General features: G+C 43.4%; 1 protein-coding gene across 11 annotated transcripts in view; it reads left to right on the forward strand.

Moving 5' to 3' along the window:
• nlgn2a (neuroligin 2a) overlaps positions 1-15,014 on the forward strand; it is a 121,529-nt gene extending 106,515 nt beyond the window's left edge. For all 11 annotated transcript variants that reach the window (XM_073475029.1, XM_073475030.1, XM_073475037.1 and 8 more), the window contains 5 exons: positions 7,076-7,261; positions 10,863-11,128; positions 12,267-12,420; positions 13,442-13,808; positions 14,177-15,014. In XM_073475029.1, the coding sequence (XP_073331130.1) occupies positions 7,076-7,261; positions 10,863-11,128; positions 12,267-12,420; positions 13,442-13,808; positions 14,177-15,014 (1,811 nt within the window). The remainder of the gene's footprint in view (positions 1-7,075; positions 7,262-10,862; positions 11,129-12,266; positions 12,421-13,441; positions 13,809-14,176) is intronic.
• The last annotated feature ends 1,861 nt before the right edge of the window (positions 15,015-16,875 follow it).

Genomic DNA, 16,875 nt, shown 5'->3' on the forward strand with positions numbered 1-16,875 from the left:
CTATCCACACACCCACACACATTATGCTATACATCGTGTCCGATCTGGCCCATGGCACCCCTATTTCACCCGCCATTACCCTCTGACTGGATAGAAACCCCCCCAGGGACAGCAACACCCAAGGGAGCCAAATGATGGATAAACAGGAGTGGAGGTACGGAGGGAGGCTGAGGAAGTTATGGGGGAAACATTTTTTTTTTTAAGAGAGAGACAGGGGAGGGGAAGGCTTTGCAATTCTGAGCACACACGCACACATGAAAAGGCTCATGATGGGAGTGTGTGATCACGTCGGTGAGCTATTGTTCCTCGGGGCTGTAAATGTGTTCACAGGGCAACAAAAGCTGATCGATAGAAACACACCGCCACTCTATAAAGACTCTAGTTAAAGAAGGAGAGTGAAATAGATACTGGTCCTTCTTCTTGTCCCTGTGGACACACACACACACACCTGACAATGTACCATCTCACTTCCTCTCACTGTGTTTGTCCCTTTGTGACTCATTCTGTCTCTGTCAGCCACTCTCATCCTTCTTCCCTTCTGTCATCCTCCCTCTGTGCATAAGTGTGTGTGCATGTGTGTGTGTGTGTGTGTGTGTGTGTGTGTGTGTGTGTGTGTGTGTGTGTATGTGTTCCGCTGTATCCCTCTGACACACTTGGACTGGCCTGTGACAAAAACAAAAGCAATCACACTCCACCATGCTAAAACACACACACACACATAAACATGTAAATGTAGACTGAGGCTCTGAGAAACACTTGTGTGCACATGGTCGTACTCTGCTGGGAGCTGGCCTGGTTTCTCTTCCTGGTTTCCAGCGTCCGCACACTCACACACACACATTTTCTCTTTTGCTTTTGCGGTATCTCTGTGTTGTCGTGCCACATAGAGTATACAGTATGGCAACACACAGCTTGAGACGACATCAAAACACATTGATGTGAGCACACACGCACACACACACACACACACACACACACACAATTGGCCTCACCACTTCATTAAAAGGGGAGCGAGAGAGTGACAGGGCTTGAAAGAGAGTCCACTGACAGTGCACCCGCTAACGTCCAAACACACACACATGCAGGACAGGACTTCAGAAGCAAGCAGCCTCAGCCCCAGACCATTCCCTGCAAGACGGAAGGATTGAACCACAGGGGACCGGGGAGATAAAAGAAGGAAGAGCGAATGAAGGAGCATCCATGAGAAGGAAAACCAGTGAAAGAGAGAGAGGAAACAGTGCAAAAATGTAGAAGTTGTTCTGACGATTTCAAATTTAACACCAGAGCATTTTCTTTAAAGTTGTATTTCTCAAGATTTCAGTGCTGTTTGAGCTGGTGACACCTGCGGTTACTGTTGGTAACTAATTTGATAGCAAACACATTTTGAGCAGCTACTTTGTCCTCAATAAAACCCTACTAACCGTGGTGGCAAACATTGGGTTTTCCTGTGACTCTCTCCGCCCCATGTTTCGCCAGTTGAGCGCTTTTACTCTGAAACAGCAGCGGTAGAAAACGTGTTAGCATGTGCAGACATTTAATGCATGCAATACTTCCTGGGAATCCATTGTGTATTGTTATGTTATTTGAATGTATTTTGGGAATGCCAGTAACAATGGGTAGTACTATATGTAGAGGTAATTGCAGAATGAACGTATCTAAAAATATCTAAATGCAGTGTCACCACAGCATCAGTAACCCACTACAGTTACTCTGCTAAAACAAAAATGACTTTTACAGAAAGAAATAGATGAAAAGAAGAAGTGGAAGACTCGATGATGAGAAAAAGAGCAAGGTAATGTTTTTAAAAATACAGAAAAAAGGCAAACAGCATGAGAAAAAGAGGCTGACTGCTACTGATAACAAGCAAGTTTCCCCTTCACTCAGCTGATTGTTCACATCTTCAAAATGCAATTGTTTTTCTGCTCAGGAAAGAGTTTACATTAGACACATCCACCTTCCTATGCGCGCACTGAGAGGGGTCCTGCCCAGTATGAGGGCGAAGAATCAGAATAATTTCACAGATAATTTGGTTGTCACAGCCAGGCAATAGTAATAATGATTTTAGAGAGAGAAAGCGCACAATAAGACAGAGGGACAAGAGTGGAGCAAATCACCCAGGGCCAATCGCTGTGTCTAAGCCAGTGTGGTGTTTGTGTGGGGGGGGGGCTCTTTTTAAGCTCACTGAAAAAAGGGAGATGCTTCTTATTTCCCTTTTTCTCCCACTTCCAAATGCTTCCTACCCTCACTGGCGTCATTCAGCGTGACCCTCTGGAAAATTGCAAAGCGTGGCGGCAGTATGACAGTACTGCCCAGTTTGGCGGTGGTGGCGTTAACAGTGAGATACGATGCTGTAATTGTAATAATACATTCAGATACCATTTAGGACTGTGCGGCCTATCTAACAAGCAGGTGGCTTTCATCACCTTCGAAAGAAGTGGGCTCAATCTGAGGTGTGTGTGTGTGTCATGTTAAAAAGGTGTGTGTCCTATACATTATTCAGAGGCTCCTAGCTGCCCACATCTGTTCATTTCTCTGGACGCTGCACACACTCCTCTGATAGACAATAATTACTATGCTGCCAAGAACACACACACACACACACACACAGAAAGGGAGCTCTGGCACCTATGCGAACCTCTGACAATGAATTCACGTGGGATATAGTGTGCTAGAAGCTCTGTTCGTCATCCAGCAGCCACATCGTTCACACACAAATCATAATCACATGTATGGCCGCGCTCAAAGTCACACATGCATGCACCTCTGCGTCCACACACAAATCACGACAACACATATGGCTTCATACACACAGCAAACCTGTACAAGGCTCTATAAGCATAATCTCACGGCTCTCTAATGGCACATAGAAGGCTCATTGCTGCTCTATTGTGACTGCAGGATAGATACACAAGAGTTTTATTTTGTGTTTGCTCGAAATACACAGACAAATGGACGTGCAAAGACTGTGTGGGCGCTAGCATGTTTGAATGATTATACATAGGCTTTGTGTGTGCGCGCATGTGTTCCCTGTTTACATTTGCGAATGGGAGGAGAAGGGATGAAAGAATATGTTTGCATTATTCCTCTGTCTTTGTGTGCTCGCATGTATACGTGGTGTGAGTCTGTGTGTGTGTGTGTGTGTGTGTGTGTGTGTGTGTGTGTGTGTGTGTGTGTGTGTGTGTGTGGAAGAGAGAGGGAGATGGAGAGAAAAGGAGGCACTCTTCTCTGTAGTGTCAGCCTTTGATCAGTGTCCCTGTGTGTGTGTGTGTGTGTGTGTGTGTGTGTGTGTGTGTGTGTGTGTGTGTGTGTGTGTGTGTGTGTGTGTGTGTGTGTGTGTGTGTGTGAGCCAACCCCTGGTGTCTTGGAGGCAGGATGAAACACTGTGCCTCTATCCGGGACTCACAGAACACCCACTATCCTTCTCTCCTTTTCCTTTACTCTCTGTCTCTGTCTCTCTCACCCCCTCTAACCACCATTCCTTACCACAGCCATTTTAAAGGCTATTCATGCAGAGCCGCGCTTTCATCTTGCATTGCGGCGCTTTAACCAGCTCCTCTGTTTTTTCAAGCCTTTTATCAGATTATAGAGGATGGGGAGGACGGGTGAAGTGGCCCGCTGTTGTACACTGACTCACAGTCAGATGGACGCAGCGTGAAGGTGCAGGAAAGACAACGGCTTTGGCTGTAACAAGATAACGTCAGGATCTTGGCTGTCTGCTGGCGCTGTACTGGCTTGCTTCAGTATTTTGAAGTCCCACCAGCACAGCGGACATTTGTGCAAGAGCAGTAACTAAAGAGCAAAATGTAGCAATAGACAATCTTTCTTCACAAATTTGCACAACAATCATGAGCAGTGTTTCCACTGGAACTGGACTTTATATGAGCACTGCTCAATGTAACATCAATGTATGGCTATGTGTCGCTAAATAATAACCTCATAAGCATAACTGGTATTGTTTAATATATCATGGTGGTTACAGTAGGACATAAGGCAGCTTGTTTGCCTTGTTGTGCTTGGCTTATTAAATGCACCTATAAGCCTACTTGCAGCTTACTTGTGTCACCTTTATTTGTGGTGTTTAAAGGTGCACTATGTAGTTTTGTGGAAGAAATTTTAATCAGAAGAGAAAGATATCAATTGACTGATTAAAAAAAAAAAAATTGCCTAAACAACAATACTTATATTTGGCGGACCCTGCCACCTTTTTAGCTTCGAACAGTGTTCTGCAGACCTTATTTTCTTCTGAGAACAGCTTGTTTATTGAGTTACGGAACAAAGAAATATTTTTGAGTTTGTTTTCTTACCTCATTAATATTGTAGGTATTAATAAATATTCTTCTTTCCATAGTGCCCCTTTAAAGAGCAGTGTTAAAGCCACTAAATGCATGATGTGCTCACTGATAATGTGCTTCGATCCCTTTTGTTTTCATTGAGCATGGGAGGTGATTAATTTTGATTGATTTAGGTTGTACCTGCAGTGTGAAGAGAGAAATTATTAGGTTATGTGGTGTAACTCCAGTAAGTATAAGCCCTTAACATAATAAGTGCAGCAAATTCAGTATAAACATATATGTGAAAAACAAATTATGTGCCCAAAATAATAGTTGGGCGCTGGCAGACACCTCCCACCATGTTGTTAATGTAAAGACGTTTTTATTACTTTATAATCCAGTTTCAGTGAGTAGCTGTCCCTCCTTGTTTTCCTGGTGTGTGTTGCTGATGACAAGGGCTAAGTGAGTAAGCTAAATGTCTTTACTTGCGTCCATTTTGTTCTGTCTTTTTGTCTTCAGTAACTGCAAGCAAGCTTAATTGCTAATTAAAACTGCGTCATGTGCAATACTTTAGCTTCTAGCTGTTATGACTATAATTTACTCGTCAGTCTCAATTACAGCCTTTTCATTCATGCCATAATTGTATGTATCGACCTTTGTGTATTGTATTGTTCTGCATTACAGTTTTGAAGCAATTGTGCTCTGTTATTTCCATAATATTAAGAGAGTCCAGGTTAACTGTCGTGGTGTCTCCACAAGATGGCGCCTCATCCATAGCCAAAGCAGCAGGCTGGCTCTTGTTAAGAGGAGTTGTTTGTATTCAGTGAGGTCCAGCCAGACTAATGCCTGTCATTGCAGTTTTCATTTATACATTATAAAAAATCATATTCCTGGTAATATCATTTGTATAATTGCAGCAAGAATTATTCATTGGTTATTATTTTGTGAATTAGCCGGCTCTTTTTGAATAGTGTTTATATAATTCTATTGTGTAGTAAACATGTCATTTCAGTTGAACTTAGTATTGTTTACTTGCATATCTCAGTTTCTGTATCTGATATCCTTAACCCCACTACTACAAATACAGATTAACCTGGCTGTACTTTCTGCCAGGATGCTGAATAAATATCTTAAAAGGAATATCTGACTCACATATCCTGTCAACATCCTCTAAACCAGCTACCTACCTAAGCCTATTTTACAATGTAATTAGCCCTGAACAAAGGTGTGGACAAGTAATTAATTGCCTGTGATGTCATGTGGGGTTTAATTGGAAATCTTGATAAAGCATCTCGAAGACTAATTTGGAGCACACAGCAAACCACATACTGTAGAGTTGTGTTACAACAAATCCCAGCATCTAGCTGTATACAAGTGTTTAACCTCTACTGTATAGGTTTAATGGATGACCTTTCCTGTGCACCTGCCTTTAATGAAGCTCTAATTACGAGTCTCATTAGGATCTGAGAGGCTGACAATTAATGGGTACTTAAATAGAAAAGATGTAGGTCTTTGGTGGAACAATCGAAGATGCTCAGCAGTAATCATGGGAGGCAAATGTCAACTAACAACAGAAAGGGTGAGCTTTAATTATAATGCTCTGATGAATGGACGATTGTCTCACAGAGAAGCTTTGAGGGATGTTCACTCCTTTATTATTCCACAATCGAAATGTGATGTGTAAACAGCGTCTCATGTCCTTTGTCAACTCATAAAACAACAATCATGACAGTGAAGAAATTGCCTAGATTAAACTCAGTAAGGTTGGACAAAGTATTGTACGAATAATTTGTACATAATGTGTTCGCAGAGCTGCATGTGCAGATGTTCAGAGTAGGTGTAGTCAGAGTGAACCTCACATAATGCAAATTAAGCATCTGTGCTATACAGGTATAGCTCACAAGCAAGTACATGTAGGAATGGGATTTACATAACTTACATCTTCCTCTATGATATAGGACAAGCACAATAGGACAAGGAATATAATACCATATTGATTTCTTATATAGAGACCTTGTTCCTGGAAGACATTTTGACACGTCACAGTTGGGAAGGCGCCATGAATCTTGGCTGAATTCTGTTTAGCTGCTTCTGTTTATGGGGTCCTGGTCTTGTGCATGTTTGCTCACTGTCACAATGTCAGAGCCATCATTAAAGTTATGAATGCAAGTCAAAATATCTGCTGTGCAAAAGCCTATAGGTAAAATGGTCCACTGTTAAAATAAGGGGTATCTTCTCTTGCTCCTGAAAATTTCACATCCATAACAATAAGAATAAATAAAAGGAAGAAAGACATTGTACAGTCCTAAATTCCAAGCACGACGTGTCATCACTTGTAATCCAGTTATGGGTGTGATTCAGATTAAGGTCACCTATATTTCTCGGAGTGCAGGCTGCTGTACTGTAAGTGGCTTTGTGCAGAGGACCCTGCTCAATGCCATTAGACAGAGTAAACGTCATTAAGAGAGGAGCTGAAAAAGCAATTTTGTCCCTCTCCTTCTGCTGTCTCTGTGTACCGTCTGTCACTCTTTGCTGATGAATGAGGGTGTTGAACACACACACAGACATTCAAACACACACACACACTCGTTCTCTGCAGTCATGCAGCCAGTCAGAAGCTGATTTACATGCCAAAGTAGGGAACATTTACCAGACGGTACTAAATACTAAAGATTCTGATGCTAACATCATCTTGTCGCTCTCTTCTTTCTTTATCCTCCTCCTGTCTCTGCACCCCCTCCTCCTCTACATCCTCCTTCCTTTGCTCTTTTCCCCACCTGTCCTCATCCCTCCCTCATCCTCAGGCTTCCTCAGCACCGGTGATCAGTCTGCTAAGGGGAACTATGGCCTGCTGGACCAGATTCAGGCTCTGCGTTGGCTCAACGAGAACATTGGCCACTTCGGCGGAGACCCGGAGAGGATCACCATTTTCGGCTCTGGAGCTGGAGCGTCATGCGTCAACCTCCTCATCCTCTCGCACCATTCGGAGGGTAATTGAAGACTCTGCTGTGTTGTGTTGCTTGTTTGTTTTCTTGGTAAAACATCCATTTTTCTTTATCTGTCACCTCACATTCACTTGTCACTTGTTGTTTTCTTTGTGTGTTTTCTTCCAGTAGAAGCATTAGCATAGAGAGAAAAACACATAAGCGCAAGGTTCCCGCTGATAATGGGATTCCTGCAATATCTGGAATTTTTTGCGATTGCCAGTACCCTGGATCCAGCCCTTGGAATCACTTCACGAACCACAAATTTCTTGACTAATGGGTTGTGTCTGCTTACATGAATTCCACTTGATCCAATAATGTTTCTCTCTTTTAGAGTAGCCCTAATGCGTATTTAGAGACTATCTCTGTGTATTTGTTCTATATACTAGCTGGAAACAGGTAATCAAACCTGCCATGTCCGATATACCCTCTGAGATGCTCAACAAAAAATGTATCTTCCTGTATTTGTTGCTGGAATTACTTTTGTTATGCTCAGTATAGTCAAGATATGTATTTTGAAACTCATTTATCCTTGAGTTATGGGATGAGCCATGATTTATCCAATGCAAAATTTGATACAAATCAAAGCACTGAGGTCCTGCCATACCCATGTCCTCAGATGGAAACTCAGCTAGCAGCATCCAGCCCAGAAATCGTTAAGTCCTGTGATGTTCGCTTGACACCTCTATCCTCAAAGGAAAACGCTGCTTGTCCTGTGAACTGAAGAATTCAAGCAGTCATGTGGCTAATGAGCGAGTCCAGGTTTGATCTACGTTATGTCATTCATGTCTATGGAGTATAAATCACACTGGAGATCCAACATTACCTGACTTGGCACATGCTCCTGGCTCTGTTAACAGTCCACTGCTCTGCAGCAAAGTGTCTCTCCTTCGGTCGAAAACCTATATCCATCTGACCTCATGCTCCCCATTACCAACAACACACCCTGAGGGCTAAGTGTTAACATTGCACCACCAAAAGAGAGAGGCCTACGAACCAATCGACTTTGATCTGAATTGAGATCAGTGTAGCTGGCGACCCACAGCCAAATGGTCACGCACTCGCTGCCTTTGATCATGCTGTTCTTGAAGCTGTCCTCCTCCAATCGTAACTTCTCTGTTCTCTACGCTGCTCGAGGACTCTACCTCAATATTCCTCTCCTCTGTTCATTTTCTGTCTCACACACACAAACTGCAAAGGACAGAAACAGGGAAGAAATGGTGGGTGAAAAGACGGAGAGAGATTAGAGAGAGTGTGTTCACACAACCATAGATCTGTTTCAATAACTGTGGTGTGTGTGTGTGTGTGTGTGTATATGTGTGTGTCTGAAGCACCAAGCAGACGTGTGACACGTGTCTAACTGACTCATTCTGTCTGCATGGATGTGCCTTGATAACAAATGTGTGGTGTCAAAGCTTGAGTGAGCATCTGTGCACTGCTGCCGTGTCACTGTGTCCATTTAACACAACCTCTATAATTACCACTGATATTACCACTGTTAACCCTTCATATGAACCGAGGCATACCCAGCCATTTTTCCTCATTGACGAGTGACCCACTTAGCAGTCGACCCCAGTTGTTATATTAGACTCATACTTTAATGGAAGACTGATACCACTCTTTTGTCTGTGCATTAAGTATGGAGCCAGAGTCAGGATGGATAGCCTAGCTTTACTTAAAGACAGGAATCAGAGGTAAACGGCTAGCCTGTCCACAGTTCTAAAGAGGAGTAATAAACACTTTTTAGGGGGACTTAGACGCTGTAACTACGTTTTGTATTGCAAAAGTTGAATCTATCTGCCCTGTGTTTCTGCACTACGTCTCCACTCTGAGAAGGCACTGTTACAGTGAGACTCTGTGCACGGATTAAACAAACAAGATATATATGAGTAAACTTAAGATTTGTTGGAAAGCTGTTTTTGAACTTCAAGCAGGCAACGCTAGCTGTTTTCCCCTTCTTCCAGTCTTTATTCTAAGCTAATTCCCTCCCAGCTCCAGGTCTATATGTGACATACAGACATTATTGTGGCATGAATCACCTCACCTAGTTCTGAAAGAGTATATTAAGAAATGTATTCTCTAAAATGTTGCACTTTAAATTTGAGTTACTTTATTTTTCAGACAGCCAGACTTTTTGTACGCTGGCTCTCTCCACTCAAAAAGTCAGAAATGCTTTTTTGTTTATTTTTAGATTACAACCTGTACTATTGTCAGTCATTGTAGTTCAATCATTAATTTTTCAGGGGAGCCCCACTTTAGCTGCAGAGGGACCCTAACGGTGGAGAAAGCCTGTATTAACCCCCTGTCTCCTGTTGCTGACAACCAGCCCCCCTCACACTGCCACCTGTCCATTCTCATGCCTTCGCTTTGTCATCACCCCATCATCGTCATCATCGTCCTCGTCTTCATCAGCATCTAACGGTGTAACATCAGCCCTCTAGACGCTGCCTGTCTGTCATGCTCCCCCCTCTCCCCCACCAGGGATGCCAGGTAAGGAGTCTGTCATCCCCACCCTTGAGGCACACCAATCATGTCAACAACACAGCGTAACAAATCAAGCCCGACAGCAGAGACGTACAGGATGGATGGCAGGATGGAAGTGGCAGACAGGATGTAGGGAAGGTTGTGATACTGATATGATGAAGGGTGGGGACAGGGAGGGGGAGACAGTAGCCATGGTATGTTTTTAACAGTGTTTAAGGTAAGAAGAGGTGGAGTAATTAAATTGTTGAAAGAGGCAAATGAGAAAGAGCCCAGAAAATGCCCTGACATGGCACATCAGAAAAGAAAGGAAGCCAAATAGAGGGAGTTACTGTGCAGGAAAGGCAAGAGGCACTTGGGAAGTCACAAAGAAACTGATTTTGAAGCCGAATTAAATAATACCTACCACCCACCTCTCTGTCTGCCTCTCTCAGTGCAGATATGTAGGTATAGCTGTTTCCAAGCTACTTCTTACTGTAATTGATTTCCCAGAGAAAGTGGGCTCAGCGGCTGAGCTCAATAATTAACTGACCAATCTTCAGCCCAGGAGAGGGAAGAGAAAGAAAAAAGGAGTGCAAGAGGAAACGGGTGAGGCAGGCGGCCCCTTAACGAGCCACTTGAGTGGTTCAAACAGCACAGGACAGGCAGAACTAAGGAGGCAAGGAGAGGCAGACAAAAAGGAAGAGAGGCAGGGAGAAACACAGCTAGAGAGAGTCTGAGAGAAGAAAAAGCCAGCACATGACATGAAAATGGCTCTTTTGACGTCTCAGATGAGCTTTTTCACATTTCTGCCTTTTTCCTTTCTTATTTTTGTATTACAGCACTATAGCATGCTCTATCTGAGATGCTTCGGGTCTGTAGTCCTATCCTGTGTCTCCCAGCTTTGCTCCTGTGAAAACAGTTAAAATTTGGTTGTTTTCTTTTTAATAAGGTGAAAAAAAGAAAGTGGTTTACACTTCTTTAGTCAGACAACTTCACAGAGCTTGCCTGCAAAAATGCAAAGAATTGGGGAAAATGCATGTTACATTTAGTGAGATCACCACGATATTTTTAGGATAGTAAAAGGCCAAAATGATTCCATAGTAGAGTAATATAAACACTGCATCTTTTCCATCTGTTCTTTCAGGTCTGTTCCACAGGGCCATAGCCCAGAGTGGAACTGCCATCTCCAGCTGGTCTGTCAACTACCAGCCCCTTAAGTACACCAAGATCCTGGCCCGGAAGGTAGGCTGCACCTACACAGAGACGGCCGACCTTGTTGACTGCCTGAGGCGCAAGAACTTCAGGGAGCTGGTGGACCAGGACATCCAGCCAGCTCGTTACCACATCGCCTTTGGCCCTGTGGTGGACGGAGACGTGGTGCCTGATGATCCTGAGATCCTCATGCAGCAGGTAAGAGTCTGGCACCAATACCAAACCTGGCACTGCTCTGTACTGTATTTGTATTGTGCAAGCAGAGTGACGTGAGCTGTGATGACACACAAGACAGAGGAGAACACCAAGAACCAAGAACTTGGTGTGGTAGGTTATTACAGTGTTAGGATCTGGCAGTGACGATCACCAGCTGGTGTGAACTTGCCCTCTAAAACACTGGATCCTGGATCCATCCCTTTTTCCAGTCCCGCACCAAAATGTAATGGTGTCTATTCTGGGCCCAGACCCATCCTTCATCCAAGTTTCATGGAAATCAAATCATACTTTAGGTAAAACTATTTAGTATTTTTAAGAACAAAGAAGAGATAAGTGATTGTTACAAAAATATACATCCTTATTTCATATTTCATGACCTCCAGGTTTGTGAACCACTGCTTTTAAATATAACACAGGGCAGCCGCAAGTCTTGTCACAATTTAAATGGACATGAATCGGCCTTCACTGTAAAATACTTTAATTGTCTTAATATTGCTTTCCCATATTGGGTCTGTGAACCTGCTGTTATGACTCACAGCGGAAGTCATTAGATCCCCAAAATAATTAATAGCCTGTAAGAAATAGTCAGAGGTGAGCTTCAAAAGGTTCCTGGCTGATTTGATGGGAAAAATTAGCCACATCCCAAAGCCTTTAATGAGCTCTTGTTTAGTATTAATTGACAATGTCAACTTTAAAAAAGCCACAAGGTCAGCGCTTAAAGGTTGTGCAGGACTGTTTTTGTAGAAGTTCTCTTTGAGGTCCCTTTTTTTTATGATGGATCAAAACTAATGTATTTGATGAAAACATATGAAGGTATTAAAACAGAAAACAAGATTTCTTGTCTCTGTCTTAAATTTAGCTTGTGGTATTCATTAATACAAAGAGACCCTGCATATTTATGTTTCTTGGCATAAATATGAACAAATATAAAAACATAAATATGAACAAATATAAAAACATAAATATGAACAAAACTGATTTGACCTGACAGATTATTACACAAAACAAAACTCAACAACGTTCATGGTAATGATGACTTTGGATTTGAGACAGACTGAAAATCCTGCTCATCAAATACAATTTAAGCACTCAACATGTTCTTCCCCTATTGAACCACTAGGGGGAGTTCCTCAACTATGACATCCTCATAGGAGTGAACCAGGGAGAGGGTCTGAAGTTTGTGGACGACAGCGAGGACAATGACGGCATCTCGGCTGCAGCTTTTGACTACACCATCTCTAACTTTGTAGACAACCTCTATGGCTACCCTGAGGGTAAGGAATGCCAACATTATACTCCTTTAAGGCTTTAAAGTCTTTCATATTATGTCCTCTACTGCCTCTCAGAAGACAGAACTTTGCAGTGAATCATAGTTGTTTATGCTTATTAGAATCTCCATTAGATATCTTCCTGAATTCACACACACACAAGACTGAAATGAAAGGAACATTTTCAAAATAGAAAGATCATAGGTCAAAGTAAACAGCACAAGTTATGATTATAAGGTGATGACCTTTACATATCAGATAATACGATAAATATGTTTCTATACCTGAGCTAGATGTGACATTGCACACTACATGAAAAAAAGGTGTTTAATTTATTTTGTTTTTTTGACATTATCATAATGCTCTTGACAAAAAATACTTTCAGTAGAGATGCAAGTTTTCAAAACACAACGTGGTCAAAGAATGAGAAAAGACATCAGATGTGAGCCTAGGAACGTGTTTCAACCAAGATAGGCATACTAAACAGAACGCCTATCATTGAGATTATCTTTCACCATGGTGGGTCTGTGCTCTGGCCTTTGAGGCTCTGTGGGCACTAATGCTGTCTCTCATCATCCCCCAGGCAGCCAGCTCCCAATCACAGTGCTGTTGTTCCTAACAGATCAGCCTGCAAACCCCTCACAGCGGGCCACAGTCAAAATACAGACACATTTGGATAATGCAGTCACGCTCCCTCTCAAGTGCCTGTCACTCATTCTGAGAGGCATATTTTCTATCTTGCCCTTTGTGTTGTTCAGTCTGTCCTTTCAGTTTATCTCTCAACTATATCTCTCACACATAAATACAAACAGACACCGCTTTCATTTTTTTATTCCTAGCATTTGTGTTCATTTTAGCAAAGTGTAATTCTATTCTCCATCTTGTTTTACATCTTACTACTCTCACCTCTGGAAGTGTTCTATCCCTGTCAATACTTTCCTCTTAACTTATCACAATTTTCTCTTTTTCCCTTTCCCTTTATTCTTTTTTCCTTGTTCTTTCTCCTCTCCTGTGTCTTAACCTCCAGGCAAAGACATCCTGAGGGAGACCATTAAATTCATGTATACAGACTGGGCAGACAGGGACAATGGGGACATGCGAAGGAAGACCCTCTTAGCTCTGTTTACAGACCACCAATGGGTGGCACCAGCAGTGGCCACCGCGAAACTCCACGCCGAGTTTCAGTCTCCGGTTTACTTTTACACGTTCTACCACCACTGCCAAACCGAGACACGACCCGAATGGGCCGATGCTGCCCACGGAGATGAGATACCGTATGTGTTTGGCGTGCCCATGATCGGTGCCACAGACCTGTTCCCGTGCAACTTCTCGAAGAATGATGTCATGCTGAGTGCTGTGGTTATGACTTACTGGACCAACTTCGCCAAGACTGGGTAAGCTTTGCTGATTGTTATATTTTATTCAGTCTCTTTTTTGCTCTTTGGTGCAACTGCAGCATTAACCAGCTAGTGTAGTGCCTCTTAGGTAGCAGAGTTTAAAGTGTCTTTCTGAAGGTTTTGCTTCCCTGTAAATAAGAGAGGTGTACCTATGGTTAGGGGCTGATCACACTGACCAAATGTTGGTAGAGTTTTAAAAGTTGAGTGCCCTGTCTTGCTTTGCTCTATGTTGATGAATGAGAACTTAAAACAGAAGTATGTATTCAGTTTTTAGATGTCAACTCAATGAAGAAATATTTTAATCAGATTGATTAAAACCTTGTTTTGAAACCTATTACTGAGATGTCCTCCCTGTCCTCCACTAGGGACCCCAACCTGCCAGTCCCTCAGGACACCAAATTCATTCACACCAAGCCCAACCGCTTTGAAGAGGTTATCTGGACCAAGTTCAACTCTAAGGACAAGCAGTACCTCCACATTGGCCTAAAACCTCGTGTTAGAGACAACTACCGGGCCAACAAGGTGGCCTTTTGGCTGGAATTAGTCCCCCACCTCCATAGTCTGCATGAAGAGCTCTTCCCCACCACTACCCGCTCGCCGCCAGGCCCTGGCTCGGGAACCGGCAGAACCTGGCCCAGAACACCAGGCCCTCGCACCACCCCTCGTCACATCTACCCTACCTTCCCCTCTGATCCAGAGCCTGAGGGTTCAGAGCGCCCACACCAGAACCTCTTCCCCGGAGACACCCGCGACTACTCCACTGAGCTGAGTGTGACGGTCGCTGTGGGGGCATCGCTCCTCTTCCTCAACATTCTGGCCTTTGCCGCCCTTTACTACAAGCGTGACAAGCGGCACGAGATGCGACGCCATCGGTTGTCTCCTCAGAGGGGTGGACCTGCCAACGACCTGGCTCACAGCCAGGAGGAGGAGATCATGTCCCTACAGATGAAGCACTCGGAGCATGATGCTCACCATGACATGGAGCCACTCCGACCCCATGACATCCTAAGGCCCGCCTGCCCACCTGACTACACACTGGCACTGCGCCGTGCCCCCGACGACGTGCCACTGATGACACCTAACACCATCACCATGATCCCCAGTACTATAACCAGCATGCAGCCTCTTCATGCCTTCAACACCTTCCCCTCCACCGGCCACAACAACACACTGCCCCATCCCCACTCCACCACTCGGGTATAGTAGGGACTGGCCCGACACAGTGCCACCTAAGGACCAGGAAGACTGGCTCTGCCACTGATCTAGAAGGGAGGCCTCTGGATGTGGGCCTTTGTTCTGTTCTCTTATTCTCTTGTTTCTCCAAAAACAACTCCACCTCTTCCATCATGTGCTGTCAAACTGAGCAGCTCCACTGGTGGCGTGTGGAGAAGTAACTGAACTGCACGGCAGCAGATGATCAGTTTGGGGGTTGACTTAGATCTTTTAGAAGTACTCTTTTCAAAGATGGTCTACTGTTTCCTGACTCAAGCCCCCCTGATGTTTGTCAAAGGGACGAATTATTTTTGCCCCTTGCTGTTTTCCCTTTTTTACTTTGTTTGTCTTCTCTTTTTTCTCTCCCTGGTGTGTTATGTGCATATCTCGTTCACTTTTCTACATCTGTGTCTTACTCCTGCTTTGTTCCTCTCATTCTACATGTGATTCTCTCCCTCTCCCAACGCTCCTTTGCTCTAAGGATTCATAAACTACTGAGCTGTAGGAGGGGGCATAGAGTACGTACAGTAATCATATAGCTATGAAAACACTGATATCTGATACTTTCATTCTACCAGCATTCTTGGTGCCAAGTGTGTACTACTGTGTTTGCTTTCTCATCAAGGGAGAAAAAAAGTCAAGAAAATTCTAGAGTATTCCTATTTACTGTCAGTTAACAGATGCTGTGTGTTCTCATGACAAAGTGCCAAACTGGCCCTCGATTGTGTTTTTTTTCTTTCTTTCATCTTCTGTTCCTTTTTTTCCAAACATTTGTTTAATTGTTGTTTTTTGTGGAAAGAATCTTTTGCTGAAAATATAGATATAGAGAAATGATATTATATATAGTTATATATAAATGTGTACAAAGGAGAAAGTATATAAATGGGTTTTCTCAGTGGGGATCTATGCATGAATTATTTTTAAAGATGATGACGGGGGAAAGAACACTGTATCTGTCAATGCACGTTTCCCAAATCTAATCAAATCATATCGGTCCACTCTGGATATTTTGTTTTTTGTTTTACCTCACAGAACAAGAACAACACAAAAAAACTTGTAGTAACCTAAGGAATCCTCTTCACCTCCCAACACCCATTTATTAAAAAAGGCATTGCCACAAATCTCAGAAGATGTTAGAGTCAAAGCAACAACTGTGAACATACTTTCCAATTATTCTCTCCTTCATGGTATTTCCCCAACCAAATGATGCAGCGTGCCAACAGCAAGCCCATCATCCCACAGTAGCTACTTTTCCTTCCATCTGTATTTAGGTGATTGTTTTCGTAGGGTGCGTCAGGTACCAAATCTGTTGTTGTAGCTTGCCTCTACAGAGTTATTTTTGTATTTTAGCGAGGGTGAGAAACAAAGCAGAGATGGGCAGCTTTTGCTCTTTTACGTACACCCTCCTTCTCCTGTCTGCACCCCTATTTCCAGCACATGCATATTCTGTTTGATGTCTGCCTGAGAGAGAAATAGTGTCTGTGTGTATGATTGTGTGTATGTGGTTTCAGGGCTGCTTCAAATGGGCAAAGGTGGGCCCTAATTAGACAGCAAAGAGATAGAGAGGCAGACAGGCAGGATCATCCGCAAAACTCCAAAATGAGCTCCTTCCTGCTGCGTACCCAAACACCCTCCTCTGTATCAACATCACTTACTCCCTCCCTTCTCCTCTCTCCGTCAGTCCACTAGCTTTGTATTGAAAACTGACGCCCATAATGCGGTGATGACTTCCCTGCTGTGACCACAAAACACCTGACTTCACTGTGTCAGTGCTGGTCTCCACAATTCCTGACCTCAGCTCAGCTCTGCTGTTATCCTCACATTCAAGGGTTAATTCACTAAGCTAGTCACT

Source organism: Pagrus major, chromosome 10 (genome assembly GCF_040436345.1).
Source record: "Pagrus major chromosome 10, Pma_NU_1.0".
NCBI lineage: Eukaryota > Metazoa > Chordata > Actinopteri > Spariformes > Sparidae > Pagrus > Pagrus major.